Source organism: Nematolebias whitei, chromosome 1, assembly GCF_014905685.2.
Source record: "Nematolebias whitei isolate Nwh7 chromosome 1, NemWhi1, whole genome shotgun sequence".
NCBI classification, from domain to species: Eukaryota; Metazoa; Chordata; class Actinopteri; order Cyprinodontiformes; family Rivulidae; genus Nematolebias; species Nematolebias whitei.
This window is the reverse complement of record NC_056498.1, coordinates 62,193,711-62,218,927: the sequence shown is the minus strand read 5'-3', so window position 1 is coordinate 62,218,927 and position 25,217 is coordinate 62,193,711. Positions and strand designations below refer to the sequence as shown.

At 39.3% G+C, this 25,217-nt stretch overlaps 1 protein-coding gene across 1 annotated transcript in view; it reads right to left on the bottom strand.

The window, feature by feature from the left end:
• The window catches only part of zranb1b (zinc finger, RAN-binding domain containing 1b), a 24,746-nt gene extending 2,265 nt beyond the window's left edge, over positions 1 to 22,481 (bottom strand). Inside the window, exons 1-8 of the mRNA XM_037679807.1 lie at positions 22,155 to 22,481; positions 19,705 to 20,750; positions 8,793 to 8,980; positions 7,520 to 7,673; positions 5,861 to 5,932; positions 5,097 to 5,295; positions 3,086 to 3,206; positions 2,607 to 2,736 (exon numbers count right to left, since the gene is read on the bottom strand). Coding sequence (XP_037535735.1) covers positions 2,607 to 2,736; positions 3,086 to 3,206; positions 5,097 to 5,295; positions 5,861 to 5,932; positions 7,520 to 7,673; positions 8,793 to 8,980; positions 19,705 to 20,656 — 1,816 coding nt within the window. The 5' untranslated portion in view covers positions 20,657 to 20,750; positions 22,155 to 22,481. The remainder of the gene's footprint in view (positions 1 to 2,606; positions 2,737 to 3,085; positions 3,207 to 5,096; positions 5,296 to 5,860; positions 5,933 to 7,519; positions 7,674 to 8,792; positions 8,981 to 19,704; positions 20,751 to 22,154) is intronic.
• Positions 22,482 to 25,217: the final 2,736 nt, after the last annotated feature.

The window sequence follows — 25,217 nt, the reverse complement described above, 5'->3', positions numbered from 1 at the left end:
TATATATATATGTATGTATACATATTATGATTTAAAAGAGCAAATGATGAGCAAAAGATGTCCATAGTTCTATATACAATATCTGTTCTACTGCATTTTTAATGTGTTCCCAACCAAGAGTGAGGTTCTGCCCAAAGTGAAGGATTTTAAACATCTCAGGTTTTTAACACAAATGAGGGAAGAAAGGGGCGTAAGATCAACAAGTGCAGTTTTTGCATTATTGCGTACACTGTGCCGGTCTGTTGTGATGAAGTTGTTAGCTGAGCTGCAAGGTGAAGCTCTCTTTTTAAGGCCGGTTGTAGGTTCTACCTTCACCTAGTAAGGTCACAAATGCTGGGTAGTGAACCAAAACAAGATCTCAGATCCAGGTGGTTAAAATGAGTTCTTTGCAGGGAAGTTGGACTCTCTCTTAGAGATAGGGTGAGTAGTTCAGTTACCCAGGAGATAATCTAAGTACAGCAGGTGCTCCTCTAGATTGAGGGGAGCCAGTTGAGGTGGTTCGGGCATTTGGTAAGGATGTTCCCTGGATACCTCCCTTGGGAGGTGTTCTGGACCCATCCAACTGTGAGGAGACCCCAGAGAAGACCCAGTACACACTGAGGAGACTATGTCTCTCTGCTGGCCTGGGAATGACTTGAAGTCCTTCCAGAAAAGCTAGAAGAAGTGGCTGTGAAGAGATGCATGGGCCTCCCTGCTCAAGATCAGCAGTTGCAGTCTAAAAATGATTCCTTGTTCAATTACGGCTGCAGAACAATTAGATTGTTCTGAGCAGATTTATTGCAATACAAACTCCGCTTCGCTTCAGAGACTAACAAATTACTCACATTAAAGTAAACACATGAATCAAGATCCTGCAATCATCTTTGATCAACTTTCTCTGTGATATGAATATTTTCTGTATTCAAGTTGGAACAAAAATAAACTACCGTAGACTGGAAAAAACAAAACAATATAAACACTAATTAAAACCTTATGATGACATAATACAAAAATCCAAGTTTAATACATGCATACAAATACAAATTACTCTGCAAAAAACAAACAGGGGACAGAAATAATAATAAAACAGGAATAATTCAGCAGAATGCTCTGACAGATTTTTTTTCAAGTGGTCATCATCATAAAGACTGTTCAAAAATAACTGAAATATGGCATTACTGTCATTTTTTTTACAACTTTATAGCAATATATTAAAGGTACTTAATGAAATAAAATCACTTTATATATATATATATATATATATATATATAAATAAAGGCGTTTAAACACTTCCCACGCTCTTGCAATATTCCAAACAATGATTCTAAACTCTAAACGCTCTAAAAGAGCACAGAATGTCATGATTTCAGCTCCCTGCCTCTACTGCTCTCAGCCACCTGCAAGCGTTCTTGGCCACGCCCACTTCTCCGCTCTGCACGTTGAGCAGCAGATCAGCTGCGGCAGGAAGTTTATCCTGCAGTATGGGCTTTAAAATAATTCATTTTAAATAAAAATTCCATGCCGATCGTGCAGCTCATCCATCAATCAGAAAATTGTGCGTCATGTCCAATCTTATTTTGAAAAAATGGGATAGAGCGAGTCTGCGAAAAACGAACCGCGAAGTAGCGAGGGACTACTGTAATGATATAAATGGACTTTTAGATTTGAGTGAAACTGACTAATTTAATAAACATAATGGTTCCTAGCTGTGTTGAATCACTTGATTGCACTGATGGGCTCATTCTGCCAATTTGGACTTGTTCCTCCCAAGTTTATTGCTGGAAAAGCTAAGTTTTCAACCAGATCTTCTAATTTAAGACATGGCAGCATTTTGGCCTCTGACAACAAAAGAGCAGAAAAAGAATATCAGAAACAGAAATACTTATCCCAGATTTGGGCACATCATCAGTTTTAGCTTAAAAAAAAAAACTAAACTCAAAAGAACACAAAAACCTCAACCCAAAGCAGCTTCTGCACTTCATGAACTCCTCTGTAACTGACATGATCGTTCAGCTTATCTCCCAGTAAACACAGTGTTTATACAGTTTTTTGGGGGGGTTCTTGGTCAACAGTTTTAACAGAGATACTTAGTCCTCTCCTCGCTTCCTTTCCTTGTAGGCACTCAGAAGCATGGCCTCCCCCCTGTGTTTTATCCTCACTCCTGGCAATCACAACCCTCCTGCCATCAGGCAGGCTTTACCACAAGTGGTTGGCTCTCACTGGAGGCTTACATCAAGCCTCGCTCAGCAGGGAAATTGAATCCAGACTGTTTTACTTGGAGTCAGGGAGGCAGATTGTACTCCCCATCTTACAATTCTGATGGTCCACATGTGATCAGATGTATCTGACAGTATCCGGCCTCATAATCCTGTACAAAATGTGCTCTTTTGACGCAGTGACATTTTGCTGAATCTAAAAAAAAAAAAACCCACCAGCTCTGACATATGCTGTCAAGAACCAATTACTGATAGATCAGCGTTCTGTCAGCTATGCAGACACATGTAGGCTGCAGCTATTTTACAAACGAAGTCTAATATTTCCACACCCGCTGAAATGACGCAGCGCTGAGAACTGATCCATATTGGAGCAAAACAAACGTCAGCTGAAAAGACCAAACTGCTGCTTACCTTGAAAACGAGTGTACCCAAGCGTTTCGCCGCGGAAACTTTTGTAATACTTTACTCCGTAAACTATGATGGGCCTACGAAGTATGTGTGCAAGAACGAAAATGTGGGTCTGCTCCAAGCTTGATCCTGGCTGTAAAATGAAAACACAACACACAAAAGATTAAGAAAAAAAAGGTTATAAAAGATTAGAGCTGGTAAAAGCATAAAGAAACACACCCCCACAATTACTGAGCTTTCCCCACCCAGATATAAATACAATCCACCTAAATACTCAGTCAGTGAAGTCACTGACTGAGTATTTGATACATTGGCAGCCAGAATGCACTTTCCCCATTTCATACAAAGAACGTAAATCAGAGAAAAAGCAGTAAAGGCTCTTGCATAATTTATGCATCATTAGTGTGCCATATTTCAAACACAACAAGCTCCTGTTCGCCATACAAAATTATATGTGCGTGTTTGCTTTTGTGCACATGCACCTGGCTGGCGAGGGACAGGATGAAAGCCCAGTCTTCCTGCCACTGCTCCTCTCGAAGGGAGAAGTGCAACCCAAAGCTCTGGGAATACCACGACTCCCACTCCTTCCAGCGCATGTAAAACCTGCACACACATACATGCAGCGTTTAGTCTCTTACATTGCTTCATACATGTGCAGACGGTTGTTGATCGCATCTCTTTTTCCTAGCTGAGGCTTTGATCGGATAATAAATCTTTTTTTGGTTTGGCTTTTTATTTAGGAAAATGTCTCAGTTTATTACAAAAAGACATGGATCACATGGGTGTAGCCTTATTATATTTAGGGGTTCTAGTCATTGCAGGAAGAGAAAAATCTGTGCGGTGTTAGACAAGAGAACGTCTGGATTCAATTTCCTCAGTTTAAAAGCCAGCTGTGTTCAATGCTCTAAACTTACATGTATACGTTTGTGCAAATTTAACGCCTTTGCTACGTTTTTAGTTTAAATTTTTAAACTTGTAGGACTTTTCAGAACATACATAACCATTCTTTACCTATATATTTTGTAGGAAAAATGTAGTAAAAAATACCACCTTTACTTTAGTTGTTTTGCTTTAATTTACACAAAAAAACTATATATAAAATAAAATGTTTGGTTGCCTTAAATGCATCAAAAGTCCTAATAAAAGACCAATTTTCTAGCAAGAAATAAAGACTGAGATACAGTCTGTATGAAAACATTGTATGAACCATCATGATGCAAAAATAAAGTGTACTTTCACTAGGACATTTTTATAGACTTAAAAAAAAGAAAGTAGATTTTATTTTATTCATAGTTTAATCACTTTTGATAGAATTTCAGATTAGGTTTTGATATTTGCATGATGCAAATTTTGCTTTTTTTCTTTTGAACATATGTACAGTAGTCCCTCGCTACTTTGCCGTTTGTTTTTCGTGGACTCGCTCTATCGCGGTTTTTCAAAGTAAGATTGGACATGACACACAATGGATGATTGATGGAAGAGCCGCATGATCGGCATGGATTTTTTAAAATTTAAAATAAATTATTTTAAACGATTTGGTACCTGTGTGCAGCCCACAACTGTGGGAGAAGCTTCCTCCTGCAGCTGATTAGCTGATCTCTGCTCTGCACAGAGATCAGCTAATCTAGAGCAGAGAAATGGGCGTGGCCGAGAGTGCAGCGAGGCAGAGAGCTGAGATCATGACATGTGCTCTTTTAGAGCATTTTAGTTTAGAAACATTGTTTAGAATTTTGCAAGAGTGTGGGAAGGGTTTAAAATGCACTCAAATAAACTACATTAGTACTTAATACGTCTACTACTAATCCTACTTTGCGTTTTTTCACTTATCGCCGGGCTTCAGGGTACGGATCCCCCGCGATTAACGAGGGACTACTGTATAGCATGTTTACATGTTTTAAAAACATTCACTTCGTTACATTGTCATCCTTTTTATTTATTTAAACCAAAATTGCTCTAAATAGGGACTGATATCCAGAGACACACATTCAGCTTTGTATTTAGTTACAGCTTTAGTTGAGGTACACAGTTAGGTAATTTAGGCTCTCAACCACATGTTATTTAGTATTCAAGTGTTCAAGGAAACTATGTGTAACTTGAGCATGTTAAAGTGTTTGTGTCCATGTATGTGGGACTAACGGTCACTTTCTTTAGATGCCTACTTTGCATGAATTTGTGTCATATATATTAAAAAAACAAGGATGAAATATTGCATATAAGTACCAGTATATACATATTTACACTTTGATTTTTAACCTTCTGTTGCAATTTTTAGTAAGTTATCAGACCAATGGTTAAATCAGTCTGTATTTAGATTCAAACGTTTAAAATGTGGTTTTTACTTTCTCAAAATGAGCTTTACTGGTAATTGCTGATAGTGTCATTCAGCCTGTTGAATAATCTGAATACGTTCAGGGCAAAATTCAAATTAGCCACACTGGTCAAAGGCTGTGTTTGAAAGGCATAATATACACATCCTTGGTCTGTTGGACTCACCAGTGAGAGCAGTCGTGCAAACTGTCGTGGAGGGTCTTGCGAAGCACCGAGTCCTTATCGTAGATACCCCATGTAGCTTGAAGCACAGAGTCAAGGAGGCAGTCACCAGCTGTACGGTTCCAGAGTGCATACAGCCGACTATCGAATCTCGTCCCAAGCTCTAGTGACCAGTTGATTATGGGAGACTCTTCCTCGAGTTCTAAACAAAATTGCAAGGTTAAAACCCATTATATAATCATTAAAAGAAGCTCACATAATCAGGCAAACAGGTTTTGAGCATTGTAAACTGGGTTTGTATTAATCATTTAATGAGAAAAGGATTTGAGTTCATTGTTACTTCTCAAACAAAACACACCCAGTGAGGTGTTATTTGACACAATAAAGTGATTCAGCAAAACATGCAAACGAGCAGAAAACTAAAGATGAAATTTGAGGTCTTTTTATTTGATCATCTTTATAATTGAACCCAGCTACAATCACCCAGTGAGGATCAGAGAAATCCCTGAAACTCTGTTAGGCCGATTAGCACAAAATCAACTGGTACACATGATAAAGGCAGACTGTCGGACTGCCTGGCAAAAGCCCGTGTTGACAAGAAGGAAAATTACAAGTAATACAACACTGCCAGTATAGGACAACCTCCATGTTGTAGTAAGCAATTTGTGAAAGGGCTCTCTCTCTCTCTGCATAGCAACCAGGCTCTTGCTGCAGGATAGATGACAATGCAAAACGAAGTGATTTAACTGAAAGAGTAAATATTTCACCTTTTTGTACGTCTCGGTCCAGCACCTCATCAAACAATTTTTCTTGAACCGCTGGCGGCAAGTCTTCAATGTCTGAAACAAAAATAAATGTAAAAGGAGAACTAAGTAAACATATCCTGAATCATGTTTAAAATGACAATTGTACTGAAATTATACAAAAAAAACAACAACCATATTTTAAAGCTTATTCCACCTAAAGTCATCATGTTGCACACTGCAGCCTGTGATTTTTACTGCATGCTATGTGCTTTCAGCAACACAGAAGCTTACTTGTTCAGACAAAATAAATGAATGTGTTGTCTTTGTGGAGCTGCACAAAATGGGATTCTATTGTGGCCAGCAGCCAGTGCTGCCACTGTCCTGAATATATGGCAAAACTAAAATCCTGAGGCTATAGTAACAAATTAAACAATAATAAGAGCACACAACATACAAAACAAAAATAATGAATGCAAAGATTATTTAAAGACAATGGCAAAATTTAGATTCATAGCAAATTTTAAAAACTGCACGTTTTGAAGGCTAGCTACATTTATATACTAGGGTTTTAAAAGACTACTCGAGTAATCTATGCATTGATTCCTAGGACATCTATTGAGTTTTAAAATTTCACATCGAGTATTCGTAGTGACGTCATTACATCGCGGTTACGTCATGGCGTTACGTGTCACGTGATCCGCACCGAGCGCGGGTTCGCTGGTAGAAGCTAGAAAATGGATTCCTCGATGCGGAAGGATGCACATTTTTCCATGTCTTAACCACTAACTTTCACAGCGCACTTCTTCAGTTGGAAACAGAAAATGAATCAACTTCCGGTTTGGAGCTCGTTGCAAACCGGTGTTACACCATATTCTGTGACCACTGTATATTGTGACCGTAGGGGGCGGTGTTGCATGCACTGTTGCAGGTCACAGAATTTGGTGTAACATCGGGTCCAACCAAACCAGAACCAGCAAACAAAAACAAAAAAGCAAAAAACATTAATCTTGAAACCTATTAAAAAACCTATAAACATATTAATCTCTAAAACTAAACGTAATGCGGTGGCTGTCCGCCCCACTGTTTTTAAGTTTCGTTTTTTACGTGCTGCACGTTTCTTTCACTTTTGCAGCTTAATAATAATAACTAATAGTTTTGTTTTTCCTGTGACTTAATTGCAGTATGATAAATGGTAGGAACATAATATACGCTCCCAATGTTTTGTTGGTCTTTTTTTTTGTAAATAACGAATGACGTTTTTTTGCGGTTTTATTTATTTATTTTTTGCATCTTGAGATCCTATGACGTCATCAACTACTCGAGTTCTACTAGAGTTTTATTATGTTAATGTCGAGTTTTAAAATTATGTAGTCGTTCAAACCCTAGTATATACAAGAACAATACAGAAACAGTGAGCCAAAAGTTGCTTCAATGTTGTGGTAGTCAGAAACAGAATCACAGCATTTTGTCAACGTATGAAAAACAAATCGGGATTTTTATAACACTTGTAAAGCCAGAGGAACTGACTGGAGAAGAGGTTTATTTAGCTGCAATGGTAAAATTTTCCTCTCACTGACTCAGAAATGTATGTAATGATGAATGTGTCTGCACTATCTAATGTTTGAACAAGAGAGCACATAATTTTGGTCCGTTCTGTTCGTTTGCAAATGAAATGCTCACCTGCAGGCAAGCTGAAGGTGACCAGGTCAGTGAGGAAGTAGCAGGTGAAGTCTCCTTTGCGTTGGTGAAGAGAGGCCGCTACCTCCCGACGGATCTGCTCAGTCAGCTCGGGACACACCATGGCTGGAATACACTTGGCTGCCTGCTGGGAAACCTGCAGAGAAAAGAGGATGAAGGAAAGGAAAGAGATCCAGAAAGATTAAGTAAAGCTTAAGCTCAGAACTAGGCAGGTGTGTTTCTAACAATTATTCTTTGTTATTCATTTTCAGATGGCAATTACAATAAAGTTTCACTGAGATTTAAAAAAGGAAGACTCAAATCACCAGCTGCTTGAAATTAAGCACTTGTCTTTGTTAAAGTCAGCATCTAACGTCCAATCAAAAGTAAAAAGACTGAGTGAAATGATTGTAAATTTAAACCTAAACGTAGAGACGTTAAAGTGCTGCATGTGTCAAATGCAAGATGCCATATAAAAGACACAGAACCAGTAAGTTATGAAAAAAGAAATATATTTTTTGTGATCTACTCTAAATAAAACCTGCATATACTTAACTTGAAAAGGGTTTTCAAAGATTCAAGGTATTAAATGCTTTTCAACCGAAACAATAATTAGTTGAAACTAGTAAATCGGTGTATTGGGAGACAATCTCTTTTGTTTGGTTATTTTAAAAAAACAACAACAAAAAAAGAGGTTGTCTGACATTTTTACAGTAAAGTTAGAGCCTAAACACATAAATAGATCAATCACTGTCTGTGTATTATTACAAACCAATTAAATGAGTGAGTAATGTGGGCTACTTATACTTTCATCTGACAAATCTGCCTTTTTAAATGTAAAGAGAAGCAGATTATGTTCAGGCACTTTAATGTTTGAAGCATTCTAGGGATATGATCTAACAATAACTCTCTGACCTCTTTATAAAAGAAACCAGGGCACTGACTGAGTGGGAGGAGAGGTGTACAACACACACAAGCTGCTGGGGCACAAACGCACAAAAGGTACATTATTTACAAAATATCTTTAATAATGGTTAGAAACATAAAAACAATACTAAAAAGGAAGATTTACCACAAAACACAGTAAGTGTTAAATTATGTGCTTTGTGTAGTAGGATTTAGTTTTTTGATGCCTGCTCAAACGCTGTGTTGCTTTAAATTCAAACTTGAAAACAAAGTAGTACTTAGTTAATATGTAAACGGAGCTCAAACAGCCCAGAGTTCATGGCAGATGAATTCTGAAAGAGTAACCGTGTTTTGTTTTGTCTACACTGACCTCTGTGAGCAGCACAGCCAGCATGTCCTGTCTCTGGAAGCGGATGGCTAGGTGAACCAGCGTGAAGCCGTCATCAAATGCTGAGGGTCTGTTTAATAGACGCACCTCGTCTGATGTCAGTTGTCGTGCTATGTCACCTCCAGATGACTTGTACGCTTCCACAGCTGCCAGGTCCCCTTCTACAACACCTTTCGGAAAAGGGAGAAAAAGGAACATGGTCACATTATTTTAGAACTGTAAAGCAGACAAAGTTTTGAAGTGAAAACCACTTTGATGTTTTTACACTGAATACATTCACCACAAAATCATTAGTAATGCATACACAACAAATAAAAAGAACATTTAAACACATTTGGATATTTAACATGGTTAGCAAAAAAAAAAACAAAAAAAAAACCCAGATCATAGAAGTTAATTAAAGCATTTGCTTTGCTGATGATTAAATTCACCTTATTCTCAAAGCAAAACTTAACAGTCTTATCAGAAACGTCAGGGTGGACACAGAAAATACAAAAAAAATAAAATAAAGAAAAACTTGAGAACACTGAGTAGAAGACAATGTGTGCCCCAGAGAAATTTATAAAATGTTTGAGATCAGACTGCTTATCTCTGCGCTTTATAGCTTTGAGACTTGTCTAAGGAAAAACAATCAGAGGGTAAAATGTAATCTGACAGTTGTTCTTTTTCTCCTCTCAGATCATAGCATGAAGGTTGAAGGATGCGTTGGATCAAACAGATGCAGGTGTTTTGGGGAATTTTTATAGGGGTGCACCGATAAATCGGCCGGCTGATTTATTGGCCCCAATTTCCTTAATTTTAGGAGATCGGAGATCAGCCAATACTTTCACGAGAAATCGATTATACAGATTTTTTTTGGAGTTTGAACATCTGGCTAAACTTCTTTTATATTTCAGAGCACTACCTCAAGGCCAGTTAAAACAAGTTTGTATTGTTTCTAGGATATTGTTCAAGGGTATGCTTTTCAATAAAATACGATTGGAAAATTGAAGGTACATTGTGACCTTATAACACCTGACAGTGTCACTTGTAAAACAAAATCGGTATCGGCCAAAATCAGAATCGGCAGGTCAGGCTTTTAAGAGATTGGTGATTGGCCAAAAAACTGTAATCTGTGCACCCCTAAATAGAGCCCAACTGATATATCGATAGGGCCGACAATTTGGACCGATATAGATGTTATGGGGACCTATTGGTATCAGTGATAATTGTCCCATTATGTGCTGATATAAGCACTTTAATTTTCACTCCTAAAATGCTGGAAACCAGACATAATTGTTCACTGTATACAGCAGAGGACGTATGAAGACTATTTTCAAGTCACTGCTGTTCACTTAAGTTTCACTCTCATGCTCAGCACAGACGAAGCAGGGAGCAATACTATGTGGCATATTTTTGCTGAACACAGCATGGTAAGTTTATTTTAATTGATCTGTAAAACAAATCAACAATAATAAAGTATCCCTCATCCTCCAACCCGCTTGTCATTAGCTACGTGCCTCTCAAGTTAGCGAGCTAACGTTTAGATAACCTAGCATAGGCTATTGCCTTGTAAAACTTTATCCAGAACAATAAATCTAATGTAGTGGTAAATATATAGTGTTAGTAACGTTATATTTTTCGTCCTCAATGAAATGCATTGTTTGCCTGAAATCTTTTCTTCTCTGCAAAGAAAAATGCAGCTGCAGTCAATAATAAAGAGGACTTCACCATACGTGACTGACTGTTTAAACAATGAAAGGGAAGGACGTTTCTTTGTTTAATTTACATTTATGTGACACACTTGATAACTTTATGGTAAAAAGTAGAGGACAGAAAATGTGAACGCACATTAGGAAGACCAGTGCACCACTTGTAAACTAGTGTGGGACTAGGTAGTATAGCATGGATCTGATTTGCTTAGCTTCATGATTGTTAACAGCTGTGCTAACTTGGGGGTGGACAAAGCTAAAAAAATGTCAGCCATTATATCGGTCATCGGCAGTCCCTTTCCCTCCCAATATCGGTATCGACAATAGCCAAAATTTCTATATCATTCAGGCTCTAATTTTTTATTTGTATTTTTGTTAGCATTAAGTTGGAAATTTTTCTAACTGGCCAAATTTACATTTGTCAACCTCGAGAATGTAGTAGTCACGTAGGTACGTGCCACTAGTTGTAGTATGACAATATATGAGATATATATGCATACAATATTCACGAGTTCCTCATCTTTCTGACTGTGTAAGGTCGTGCATTGAATTTAACAGAAATGTAACGAGAGACGTTATTTATCTTTGACCCATCAAATCAATGCGGTCATTTATTTTCAGAATCAAAGTTTAACATCAAACATTTACATTGATTTGGCAAAATATGAAAATAATAACAGACAAGTTTCACAGAAAATGAGCATCGATCACTCGGCGGTGATCAAGGACTTTGCTTCAGATATTCCTAAGATATCTGTACTGATTTTATGAGAAAGAGGAGAGTTTTAAGATGAAATGGAGATTTATCTTACAGAGAAATATGTGAGGGAATTAATCTGTTTGACCAGAAATTGCACGCTCCATCAGATATCAGCTTGCCCACGGTACACTTGGTCGAAAATAGAACCCTCTACCTGTTGATGATATTATCAGCGTCGGAGCAGGTTCCTTTCTGACTCTTTTCAGCGTCTCCGTGAGAACTGCCAAACCCTCAGAGAGTCGTACGTGGTGTTCAAACAGAAATTATAATCCCAAAACGTCTCTGGATCATCCTGAACGCGTTTGCACCCAAGAACTCTGAACTCCTTTCATTCTTCAGAACTTCTCAGACTCTAACAGAATCTTTCAACTCCAGCAACTCTCTAGTTCTTCATCTCCTCAGCCTCTGGAATTCTCTGGAATTCTCCCGAATTCTCTTCCATTCTTCTGAATTCTCACATGAACTGGGAAGTTGCCACATTTTAAATGGGTCGACTTCCGGTTCATTTGAGAGCCTTTGATTGGTCGATGGACCAGGAACAGAGGTGTGGTTTATGATGTAAGATGTTATCAAAAGTCAAGGATTGTTTAGTAACAAACAGAAAGATTATTGTAGGACTTCAGACTTCGTGGAGTCTGACACTTATAATCTTTTGCAAAAGTTTAAACATGACATCTTTCTCGGTAAACATTTTAGTTGACCGAAAACCGACCTTTCACATACTTACAAAACTTGGCTCATTTCAGACAGAAAATCAAGAAATGCATATTAACCTGATTTCTTCTTTGAATGAGGAATAAAAATCATTACTTACTGTTTATGTAAAATAAAAATGAGTAGTTCTTTTCAACCTGTAACATTGAGTGAACTAACACCATTTGATTATCAAACATTTGTAAACAGTGATGATCATAGAGAATTGTCTTTTCTGCTTGATTAATTCAAGAAAGAAAGTCACCAGATGGCTCAGACTGTATTCAGATCAATGAAAATAACAGTCTCTGTCCATCTGATAGATTTGAGGTCATCAGGGTCAGATCAGGGTCAGATCAGGTTCACTACAAGAACAAACTATCTGATCAGATGCTCAATAAAATGTACTATTTTTTCCCCCATAAAATAGGTACATAAACCATCACTTAACCTTCCCTCTTTACTAAATGATCATTCAGAAAAGTTTTAGATCAAACTAACTGAACAATTGTACTATTATTATTATGACAGAGCTAATTAAACACAGGTTTAATGTCTCACAGCTAAACAAACACCCTCTTCCCATTTCTAGTTTGTACAGTTACCGTAACGCCTGTGCTGTATCCACAGCATCAAACACTGTTGAGCTTTTGTTATTGTGTCAAAAGACCACACACCAAACTCAGCTGCATGAGCTGTGAGAGTGAGAGCTAGAGAGAGCCGTAGAGTGGGTGGAAGGACTCGCTGTGCCATGTGGCTGGCACTGTGGGAGATGATGAGAGATACTATACAATAGCAGAGTGTTACAAAGGGATCACAACTGTTTTCTACTAAACACTCCATTAGTGTGGGTGTGCCTTTAACCCTGCAGTACTCCTTATCCTTCGCCTAACATAAAACAAGACAATACGCAAAAGAGATGCTTACGTTTAAGGACTGATGAGAGAAAATGCAGCAGGCTGAGCAATTATGGTTTTATCCTACACATGGTCTATGATGTTTTAGTATTCTGAATATAAAAACAACATCTATCAAATGATGACTTAATGTCTGCTGAACTTGTTAAACCAGATACTTCATAAGTGTGATGCACTAAAAGCTCATACAGTATAAAGATGTACAACATCATTATTGTTGAGCCATGTGCAGCAGCCTGCAAAGTCTGTCAAAGCATACAAGACTTCCTTTCTGCTTATTTTATCCACAAGTTTGCCACTGTTCAATAATAAAGTACACCTTTATAAATTTTTGTAAACAGCAGTTTGAATTATTTTAAAAACATTTACTGTACATGGTGATATATGAATTGAAATCATGAATCTGGATAAACTACAACATGAACTAGGTAGTTATAAACACAGTTCAAAATACAGTTAACATTTTTATTCTTTGAAAACTAGCAGTGACACCTCTGAGAAAGGACACGAGTTGGTTTGGTGTTTGCACATTTCCCCTGTGTTCACAGTGCTTCCTTTGACCATGCTCCTTTCACATTCCTTAGAAAGAGTGCACAAGACTTCAAACTAAATGTTTGTGTTATTTTTTATCTTTGTTTCCTGTTAAGAGGATTACAGGATCTCCTGGGATTCGGGAATGAACCTTTGTGGGGTTCTTGTGGTTGAAACACACTTTTACTGAAGTATCTTGGGGGCAGCTGTGGCTGAGTGGTTAAAACAGTTGTCTTCCAATGGGAGAGTTGGGGGGTTCGATTTCACCAGTAGTCATATGCTGAAGTGTCCCTGGGCAAAACACTGAACCCCTGATCACCTCCGATGTGTGTCCCATCAGAGTATGAATGTGATAAAGCTCTGATTAGTCTTTGTATAGATCTAGTAGAGTGCTGTATGGATGGGTAAATGAGGGTAGATTGTAGTGTAAAGTGCTTAAGTATTGAAAGATGCAATATAAGTACAGTCCATTTACTATTTAATGAAAAAAGAAATATACGGTAACCCAGAGAACACTTGCACCAAAGCAAACCAATAAGAGCTTACAGGATGTTCTTAACTTGTGGATCTTGAAGTTTACAATTCCCCAAACCACGTTTTGGGATTTCATTTACCTGTGTGAAGCCATGCTAGTACAGCAAGTCAAACAGGGCGTTTTATTATCTGCATTTACTTAAAACTGAGTGTATGCCATTCAATGGGCAAACAGAATTCTGTTCTGGGAATTCTAGTGTGTATTGTGTTTATACTGACACACCCAAAACACTGTGGTTGTGCAGTGGTTGACATGTATCAAATTACGATTTTAGGATTAGCACAAAAAGATGGACAAAGTCATTTCTTATTAAATATGTCTGGGCTTTTAAACCAGTGATGTTTGATTAGCTTTTATGTGTGGGGAATTTAAAAAAAACAACAACAGTCGCATTAAATTTCCAAAAACATTCCAGTAAAGTTCAGCGTGGAGTCGACAAATTAAAGAAAAGGTAGGGCTACTTTCTAAAGTACTTATAAGTTTAAGGCCTGATTTACAAATGTACTTGTTCTGTGCTGAACAGTAGCTGTAGTGACGTCTGATGTCATGTGCACTGCAGAATGGTAGCACTGACAGGAGCTCCGCTTTGACTCGCCCTTTTTTTATTCATGTTTTTATCTTAACTTTTTTTTTTTGCTTACACCGCACACCCACAGTACGGGTATGACTGCGACACACTTTGTGTGCCGCTGTCTTGCCATCACGCCATCGTGGTTCAGTTCCCAGTCCCCCTCCAGCCTCGGGCCTGTCATAGCGGCTGTCTCCATGATCCTCCATCTGCCTGCATGGACCGAACTCTACAGACCTGTTCGGCTCCACGGGGAAAACCTTGGATGTTCTCCGTCTGTTGGACCTGGTTCTGGAGGACGGTCTGGGCGGGCAGCTGCTGCGGTCGTTATTATCATCAAACTACTAGCAGGGCCTGCTAACGCTGCTAGCGCTAGCCTCCATCTGCCTGCACAGACCGAACTCTATGGACCCGTTCGGTTCGACGAGGAAACCTGGGATGTTCTCTGTCTGCTGTGCGGTCTGTGAGGGCAGCTGCTGCAGTCGTTATTACCACCAAGCTGCTGACCGGACCTGCTAACAAGATCCTCCATCTGTCTGCACATGCAGTACAGACCCGTTCAGATCCGTGGGGAAACCTGGGATATTCTCTGTCTGCCGGACCCGGTTCTGGACTGCGGTCTGTGAGGGCAGCTGCTGCAGTTCTTATTACCATCAAGCTGCGGACTGGACCTGCTAGCAAGACCGGCTAAGCTGCTAACAAGACCATGCCGCTAACAGAACAGAACCATGACGTTGAAAGAACCTCGCCTCTAACTGAATCACACTGTAGATGTTTTTCTTTTTCAACTTTGGCGCCTTGTTTTTTTTCTATTTCAGTAGTATTTTTTAATATGTTTTAGTATGTTAGTAGTATTTTTAATATGTTTTTTAGTATGCTTGTAGTATTTTTGCTGCATGCTTGGATATTTCTTGTTGCTGTTGTTTTTTTGTTTTGTTTTTTTTTTGTTTGTTTTTTTGCAAGTCTAGACAGTTCTCATCCTAAGCATTTCATTGAATTGTTGACCTTGTGTTGATTTTGCACATGACAAATAAACCTATCCTAACCTAAACTTGCCATATGATAGAGGTGATAACAGAAATATTTTGATGATGATTGATTAATACATCAATCAGCTGTAAACCCAACATGTTACAACTGAGTATTTAAGCGAATACAATATTAACTGAGTGCTTAGGATTCAGCGATTTTATGGAGGAAAATACTTTGTGCCATTTCCATGGGCCAATACTTAAGATTCACAGAAAAAAAAAGGTCCACCCTCTTTCAGTTCTAGTGTTTTATGTAACATGTCAAATTAAGATGATCTGGTGTTCTAAGGACCTAAATTTTTTCAAATCTAACTTCAAGTGCACAAAAACACCCCGCAGACATGTTCAAAATAAAAACAAAGTCAAAAGGCTGAGCGTGAAATACTAAGTCCATCTTGCCATGGGAATTAGGAGGGGAAAATAGCAGCCAGGTGTGGCTAACCAAATGCACTTTGTTAACTGATCTTTAGCAGTGACCGCCTTTATACATGCAGGCCTTTTGGCAGTTTGTTGGTGAAGCAAACAGGTTTGTCTTAACACAAAGCCAAAAAGCAAAGAGCTCTGCAATGACCATAACAGTAACCGTTGCTGCCTATCAGTTTAGAATTATAAAGCAATTTTCACACAATTTGGAGTCCAGCCCATTATTCAATTAAATTCAAAAATACTTTATTAATTTTAAATGTTGTTGTAACTCATTGTCCTAAGATTTGGCAAATTTTTACTAATGCCAACTGTCCTTTGTGACACAACCTCGGCTTGAACCTGCAGCTTTAGGGATTATAAGAATATGGCACTAACCACCAAAGCTACAGTGCCTTGCGAAAGTATTTGGCCCACCCTGAACTTTTAAACCTTTTGCCACATTTCAGGCTTCAAACATAAAGATATAAAATTTTATTTTTTTGTGAAGAATCAACAACAAGTGGGACACAATCGTGAAGTGGAATGAAATTTATTGGATGTGTCAAACTTTTTTAACAAATAAAAAACTGAAAAGTGGGGCGTGCAATATTATTCGGCCCCCTTGCGTTAATACTTTGTAGCGCCGCCTTTTGCTGCAGTTCCAGCTGCAAGTCTCTTGGGGTATGTCTCTATCAGTTTTGCACATGGAGAGACTGAAATTCTGCCCATTCTTCTTTGCAAAACAGCTCGAGCTCAGTGAGGTTGGATGGAGAGCGTTTGTGAACAGCAGTCTTCAGCTCTTTCCACAGATTCTCGATTGGATTCAGGTCTGGACTTTGACTTGGACATTCCAACACCTGGATACGTTTATTTGTGAACCATTCCATTGTAGATTTGGCTTTATGTTTTGGATCATTGTCTTGTTGGAAGATAAATCTCCGTCCCAGTCTCAGGTCTCTTGTAGACTCAAACAGGTTTTCTTCCAGAATGGTCCTGTATTTGGCCCCATCAATTCTGACCATCTTCTCTGTCCCTGCTGACGAAAAGCAGGCCCAAACCATGATGCTGCCACCACCATGTTTGACGGGGGGATGGTGTGTTCAGGTTGATGAGTTGTGTTGCTTTTACACCAAACATATCGTTTTGCATTGTGGCCAAACAGTTCGATTTTGGTTTCATCTTCCACATGTTTGGTGTGTCTCCCAGGTGCTTGTGACAAACTTTAAACTGCACTTTTTATGGATATCTTTGAGAAATGTCTTTCTTCTTGCCACTCTTCCATGAAGGCCAGATTTGTGCAGTGTACGACTGATTGTTGTCCTATGGACAGACTCTCCCACCTCAGCTGTAGATCTCTGCAGTTCATCCAGAGTGATCATGGGCCTCTTGGCTGCATGTCTGATCAGTCTTCTCCTTGTTCGAGATGAAAGTTTAGAGGGACGGCAGAGTCTTGGTAGATTTGCAGTGGTCTGATACTCCTTCCAATTCAATATGATTGCTTGCACAGTGCTCCTTGGGATGTTTAAAGCTTGGGAAATCTTTTTGTATCCAAATCCAGCTTTAAACTTCTCCACAACAATATCTTGGACCTGCCTGGTGTGATCCTTGGTCTTCATGATGCTCTCTGCACTTTGAACAGAACCCTGAGACTATCACAGAGCAGGTGCATTTATACAGAGACTTGATTACACACAGGTGGATTCTATTTATCATCATCAGTCATTTGGGACAACATTGGATCTTTCATAGATCCTCACTGAACTTCTGGAGTGAGTTTGCTGCACTGAAAGTAAAGGGGCCCAATAATATTGCACGCCCCACTTTTCAGTTTTTTATTTGTTAAAAAAAGTTTGACGCATCCAATAAATTTCATTCCACTTCACGATTGTGTCCCACTTTTTGTTGATTCTTCACAAAAAATTTAAATTTTATATCTTTATGTTTGAAGCCTAAAATGTGGCAAAAGGTTGAAAAGTTCAAGGGGGCCGAATACTTTCACAAGGCACTGTACTGCAGCACCAGTCCATCAATCTGCATTACCAAAGATAATTTACAACTGGAGAGAACATTAAAGCAACATGCCAATCTGCCCAGGACTAGACATCCCTGCAATTCAGCCCTTTGAGAAACTGTGTAATTCTCAGAAACAGTAAAAAAAAAAAAAAAGCTACATCTCAGACTCTACAGGCCTAAGTTAAATAATTAAGAACATGGCAGTGCAATTAGACACATTCTGAACAAGTATGGCCCATTTTGAAAGTGTTGCAGGAGAAAACCTCTTCTCTCTAAAAGAGCACAACTGGCAGCACAGCTTAACTTACAAAGTTGCAACTGAATGAAGGACAAGACTTTTATTCAGAGCCCTTGACATGTTGGGCTACAATGCACAGTGACACTACTGGCAAAAATCAAGCACAGCATATCAGCACCAACAGCTTATGCCAACTGTCAAGGGTTTGCTCTTCTGGGCGCATTGCAGTTGTTGAAATCCTCCTTATACCCAAGTTTTCTAGAGTCAAACGTGACGCCATCTGTCTGACAGAAAATCTACAACAGAATGACTGTAAATAAATAATAAAATATAATAAATAAGGTGTTACAGTGGAGCAGTTAAACGCCAGATCTCGGCCCAATTCAAATGTGATAAAATCCCTGTGCAGAAACAAATACCCACAAAGGTCAAATCAAATGAAACAGTGTTGTAAAGAAGAGTGGGCTGAAATTCCTCAACAATTATGTGACAAACTACTAGAATACATCTTACGTAGTTCAAGTTACTGTTGCTAAAAGTGACTACAAGTAACAGAAACAAAAAATGGAGTTTTTCACTGCCTTTCTACTTTGACTTGTTTTGTTTAATAAATAATGACATGGTGGAATTTGTTGTGTGTTTTCTACACTGGAGATAAAGTTGAAATCATTTTAGAACCTGATAAAGACCACATTGTTTTATGTCCTGCTACATAGATCCCCAGAACTGAAAGAAGGTAGACTTCCTTTTTCCCATGACTGTCTGTCTATATAACTGCCAGTGTGGACACATTCAAAGACAGATACAAAACAACTCGCTGCGGCACTGTGTTGCTTTGGATTTGGGTTTTGTTTCCTTCTGTAGACAATCGAGAATCTAACTAGGCACATTTTCCCTTAGATAGGCAGAAGAGTTAACATTTGAATATGTGAAATAGAAAGGACACCTTCTCATATTTCAGAGACATGAAGGCCTGCATGTGTCATGTCCAGAAAAAAAGTCCAGTTTATGCTGAGACGCAAACCAAGCGCAACATAAAAATATTGCTAGAAAACATGTACCCAGCAGTCAAATTTTGATTTGTTTCTGACAAATTTATGTTGTCAGGATAATACAGAATAACTGTTGAAAAACACTGAAGGCAAAACGGGATGGGAGGTTTAACATACCTGTCCAACTTTATGACAAATGCAAGAAATAGCCTTAAACAGTGTTGAGAGAAAGGGGGAAAGGAATCAGTTACTAGATTTTAAACCGTGTTTTTTTTTTTTAATCTTCATCCTTCACCTCTCTCCTACAGCTTTCATCAGTGTACAGTGTGGGTGGCTAAATGTTGCTGGAGGGAACTTTTTACTGGCTCAAAGCAGAGAAACTAAGAATTTGAGCATTAGCAGGATGCAAATTACAAAAAAAAGGACTTTAAACTGTTTAATTAATGTACTTCTCCCAACGTAAATTAAAATATGAGAATACATTTAAAAAAAACTAATGTCCAAAATGCTTTACACTTACCAACGCATGCGTTGAGGAAAAGCCAGTCTGTTCTTCTCATCCTGTTCTTAATCTGCTTCAATTTCTTGAAATCCACCTCGAGTTCCTCTTTGCTCCCAATCCCTGCTCCTGACGCTAGTTCAATCCTCTGAAAGTCCATGTTCACTTCAGTTTCCCGTTTTTCAGATGGAGGTGATCTCCGCTGACTGCTGCTACAGCCCACCACTCCCCCTACCACACCCCCAACTCCTTGCCCGACAGCACTCCTCCTGTTGTCCTGGTCCTGCTCGTTAAATGTTGAGGACGGCCTTTCAGGCCCTGACGCCAGTTCGATAGATTCAGCAAGAAGACTATTGGGTCTGGGATGATCGCACACAACACATTTGAGTGTCTCAGCCCAGTTCTCATAAGTACAGGCCATGCAGGTCCAGTGCTGTGCATTAGTGTTGAGCCTGTTGCGGTCATTATATTCCTCACAAGGGTCTGTAGTAGTGGTTGGGGGAGTGGGACGACATCCAGAGCCTGAAGTTTGCGGTGATTCCGTGGGGCTGTGGGGTTGCTGGGTATGATGTCCTTGATGTGGTGCATGCTGCCCATGCTGCTGTTGAGATTGTGGTCTCTGGCACAAGCACTGGGTACAACGAATAGCGCGAGGCCAGTTCAGGTAAGTACACATGTGACACGACCACTTACTAGTGGTCTCAGGAACATCAGCAATGCGAACGCGAGGTCGGGCACTAGAGTCTGGACAAATGAGTAGGCTTGATCCCCCCTGAGATGGACTGTTGCTGAGGCCTGCGGGGTCCCACTGATGCAAACTGGCATCCAGGGCAGGACTACTCTTAAAGGGCTCCTCAGTAATGATGGCACCCCTGCTGGGCCTCTGAGCGCGGCACATGGTGCACTTGATGGCCGATGGCCAGTTCTCGTATGTGCAGTATTCACAAGCCCACTTGGCACCCAGCTCTGTCATCGTCGCGCTGCCACTAAAGGAGGTTTCCAGCCGTTCAGGGGGACTGTCAGCTCGGCAGATCCACTCTTATGGAGATCACACAGCAAGCAGGAAACTAGGTGAATAAGAAAAGTTGCACATTTTAGTGAATATTATACTGACGCAATATTTAACACATTTCGTCTATTTAACAGCATGCATAGGAGAAAGAAGGATCCAGCGATTAAACATACCAAATACTTTGCTACCATTTTCCAAACGTGGGTTGTGAATATTTTCAGTAGTACACTGGGATAAACATGTTGTAATAAAGCCTCAAATACAACAACAACAAAAATCAGCAGCACTGTTTGTTCTTGACTTGATGCAAACTTGCAGCAAAGCTACAGAGAAAGCACAGTGGTGAAAGTGGAGGTTTTTGATTCTGTTACACTCGGACACTCAATTTAAAAACATACAGTGCGTTCACGCGGAAGGCAACTGTGCCCTACAACTGAGCTGGGTAATGAGAGGCAAGGACGGATGAAACCTGACACTCAGCAGGGAGGCGCGTGACTGGTTAAGACACTTAGTGAAGCACTGAAATTATGGATGGATTATGAGAGAATGGCACCCAGGCACAGACATGTAAATAGCTCCCACCCACTTTACTATAGAGGAGCCAAATGGTCAGACTGGAAAAAAAAAAGAAAATCTCTTTGAAGTTGCCTCTGAAAGTTTTAATTTCCCAACCTGTGTGTACATCCCTACTATAGTTTATCTCATTTTGTAGTTGTCTGTGTGGCCATTTTTGCTCTATTTATTAAACCAAAATCTTTTTTTTTTCTGCAATTTGATTGCCTCCTGCAATTGTTTAAGGTTCCTTGTTGTGCTGTTGCTTTCATTGATTCAAGTGTGTGACATTTAGGAGAAAGTCAGCCCCCCACCCAGATTATTTTGGGTCCCTTGGTTTGAACCTTGCTGGCCAGTTCAGTAATCCAGGCATACCTTAATCTGATTTCGCCCCAAAGCCTGTTATTACCTGCACACAAAACTCGATGATCCAAGCCACATGTTTTATTGAAACATCCCATTTCTTACGAGAGGCAAAGCTGTAAGAAAAGCAGCTCAGAGGGGAGTAAACATGTCTGGTGTTTACACCACGCCTCTAAGTTTACCAACAACACACAGCGTTCAGTTTGAGACCTGTGATCGTTTCCACTCAGAGCTGTGTGCAATGCTAACACAACCATAGCAGCTCCAGATGCGGACACTTAACACAACCGTGGTCATTTCTACGAAAATGTTCAATTTTACTTCATAAATGGGCGATCCGTGGGGGTCATTTCAAACAAAAACAAACTAGCTCCTGACGCTATGTGTAAACAGACGGGAGCTAGCTGCTGGTTAGTTTACATGACAACCTCCGGTTAGAAGCTAGCAGGCTGCCCCGCTAACATGACGGGATTATATTTAAACCGCCAGGGAGGCCTTTTTTTTTTATTATTCAAAATGCACAAAGCCGTAAAGTAACCCTCACCTCTGCTTTGCTGTGTTACACTCCAGTCCCCCGCTGCAGCCAAAACAAATGGACCTCCACCCCCGTCGGAGAAACCCTCGCCAGTCCGAACTCGGGCTTCTCTCACTTGAACACCAACCGCATATTTACTTTTTGGTGAGCGCCGTTAAACGGGCACTGTGGAACAAGAACCCCCCCACTGGTCCCGTCCCTCGGTTGTTGTTTTGGACGCTTTAAATCATTTTAATCCTTTCCCCCCCCTCCCGATTCCCAAACACCATACTGACGGGCTTTAATGGCGGCGGCACAGAGGAGGGGGGGAAGCAACCGAAGCTGGGTTGAAAAATACACTACAGAGAGCAGAGGGCTCTGTGCCGTACAGTCAGAGGCTGGATCAGGATTTACCACCTGAATCTGCCAACTACGCTGATTGGTCATTGCCAAGGGATACGCAAAAAAACTGACCAATCAGCTTCCACGTCTCTCATTCCAACTGTTTAAAGGTTCAGTGGACGCAAATCGGACTAGAATGACTGATATATGGCGCTTAAAATAAATGTTTTCTTCACCGGGTTTGGTGTATGACAAAATAATCTGTTGGCTTTTAATTTGTAGGCGCGTTGCATGTACAGAAAACAACCACATGGTATCCCCTCAGAAGACATGAAGGGATGATGTCATCGTAAAAATACTGCAGTAAGCAGTCTGCAGCAATGCATGGCAGCTGGAGCAACATTTTCCCACGCGAAAAATATTTGTGTAAGAAATTACTCTGATACCAGATGATAAAATATTGATAGCGTCATAAAATTTTCTACAACAATTTATGTTTAAAAAATATGATTCAGTTAAAATTGTTAGGAAAGTATGATACCATGTGAAGATGTTTTTTTTTTGGTATATGATTGTTCTCCCAAGACTGAGTTGAAAAAAATTATACAGTTTTTTCCACGTGTTGTATGTTAATAAAGCGCAACTCGTCTGAAAATTACATTTACCCACATGCATTTCGAAAACATGCAAGTATAAAACAAAAATAAGACAACAATGGCACATCATGTCACATACGTCTCATTTATTACCCCTCGGTTCAAGCACCTTGTTCTCTGTGCTCATCGAAGCAAGTCCTGTGGTCAGCTTTCATTTGAATTACACAAAACCAAAAACATAAAAATAAAATCCCAGACCTAAAGTGTGCACTAGACTGTGTGCTTTAAAGAGGTGTCAACATCACAATGCTTCACTCTATAGAGAAAACAAAGGTTCGCTTAAGTTTACTGATGTACATTTGGGTTATGTTGGAACTCAGAAGATACTGGATCCTAACAAAAGGTCATTCTCTCATGCTTTATATCAATGATCCTCTGCACCAAAGCCCTGCTGGTTCTCACTCTTGCTATAAGGTTGAAGTTATAGAAGCGACTACAGAGACTTTATCATTAAGAGCATAAAGACCAGCGATAACGTGAGGACCAACTCAGCAAAAACGATGCGTTGTATCAGAACGCTCAGAGATAAGCTTATACAGTAAGTGCTGTTTAAATGCTCCACCCCACACCCTTTGTCTATTGTACATTCATTATTTCATTATATTCCAGAACTGAAAGAAAATCATACTCCTAACAAGGAGGTTTTGTCGTTTTTTTTTTCTTTTCTTCTATTGTGTGATTATTACGGATAAATCTTAAGCAACATTTTCTGAGTTCTCGATCAGTGACACGTCAGAGCAAGTAAGGTAAAAAAAAAATAAAATACAAAAATCACATCTAAACCACCTGCGTAACTAAAGCCGAGCTTGTTCACGAGGCAAAGTGTCTGCCACCACAAAGTATTTTGTGCAGTGCAAACATCTGTACATGCTGAATTCACTGGTGTCCAGATTAACCAGTTCATGCAAGGCTGGCAATTGATTTAACCAGGCCAGATCTGTAAACATCTTCCTGCACGCCAGTCATTCTCCTCACCAACTTTTCTTGCAGGTCGTTTGGTTATTTGGACTTGGCTACTTTTCCAGTTTCGAATAATTAGGCAGCCAAACTCACATTTGCAACCATGAGATGCAGGTAAACTTAAAAGTTAAAAAAGACATTAAGAAGTTGGGGATGGTGGAAAGACCATTTCAGGTAGATCAAGATTTGAAATAGTTGTTTTTTTTTTAATTGCGCAAATAGCTAGAGAACTTAAAAGTTAGAAAAGAAAAGCTGGAAGCCTATACTGCAAACATATAGCAAGTTTTATCGATTTCCTTTCTTCTAGAGATCTGTGAATGTGTTCTGTGTGCAGATATAAACTGACCTGAGTGGAAGGCACTGTATACTAAAGCATGGGTCATGATGTTTTTATTAACATTATCTAGGTCCACATATGTAACACTGACCCACACAAGTGAAAATAGATCAGCGCAGTGGTTAACTACACAAAGACAAGCAGGCAAGAGATCTGTGTCCGTTTCCAAGGTTACAATTCACACTACAGTGGGTATGTGCCTTCTATTGCAGCTTTAATAGAGACAAGTGAGTGATAAAGGTGTTTGAAGTGGTTATGCAAGCGTGGTCAGTAGTATTAAGACAACAAACATGGTAAAATGAAAGTAGCAGCCATATTTTATATGGAAAAAGAACATACAAATGTAACTTTTCGTAGTAATTCTGTGTTGCAGCAGCGAAGGGAATTTTAAGCATCTGGTTAGTAAAGCTACAGTTCACTGTGTTTGAACTGTGAAACCTGTACAATGCAAAAAAAAAAAAGAAGAAGAAAGCTGAGTTTGGCTCAGGATGGTCAAAAAGGACAAGTGGCACAATGTGTCAGCATTGGTATAATACAATAAGAACAGATCTTAAATTTGTTAAGTGCAGCAAAGTGCATATAATTTAAATATAAACCTAGAAAAAAAAAAGGATTTTGACTTTATAGTCAATCAAATTAAACGGTAATGTGACAAACACACATATTATGCATACATAAAGCACCCATTAGAGAAGTGGCAGAGTAAATGTTGCTTAAAATCTTCTATTTTCATGATTTAAATAGGCAACTGTTTGATTTATGGAAAAACTGTGGAAGATGAAGTCCAAAATAAAACAT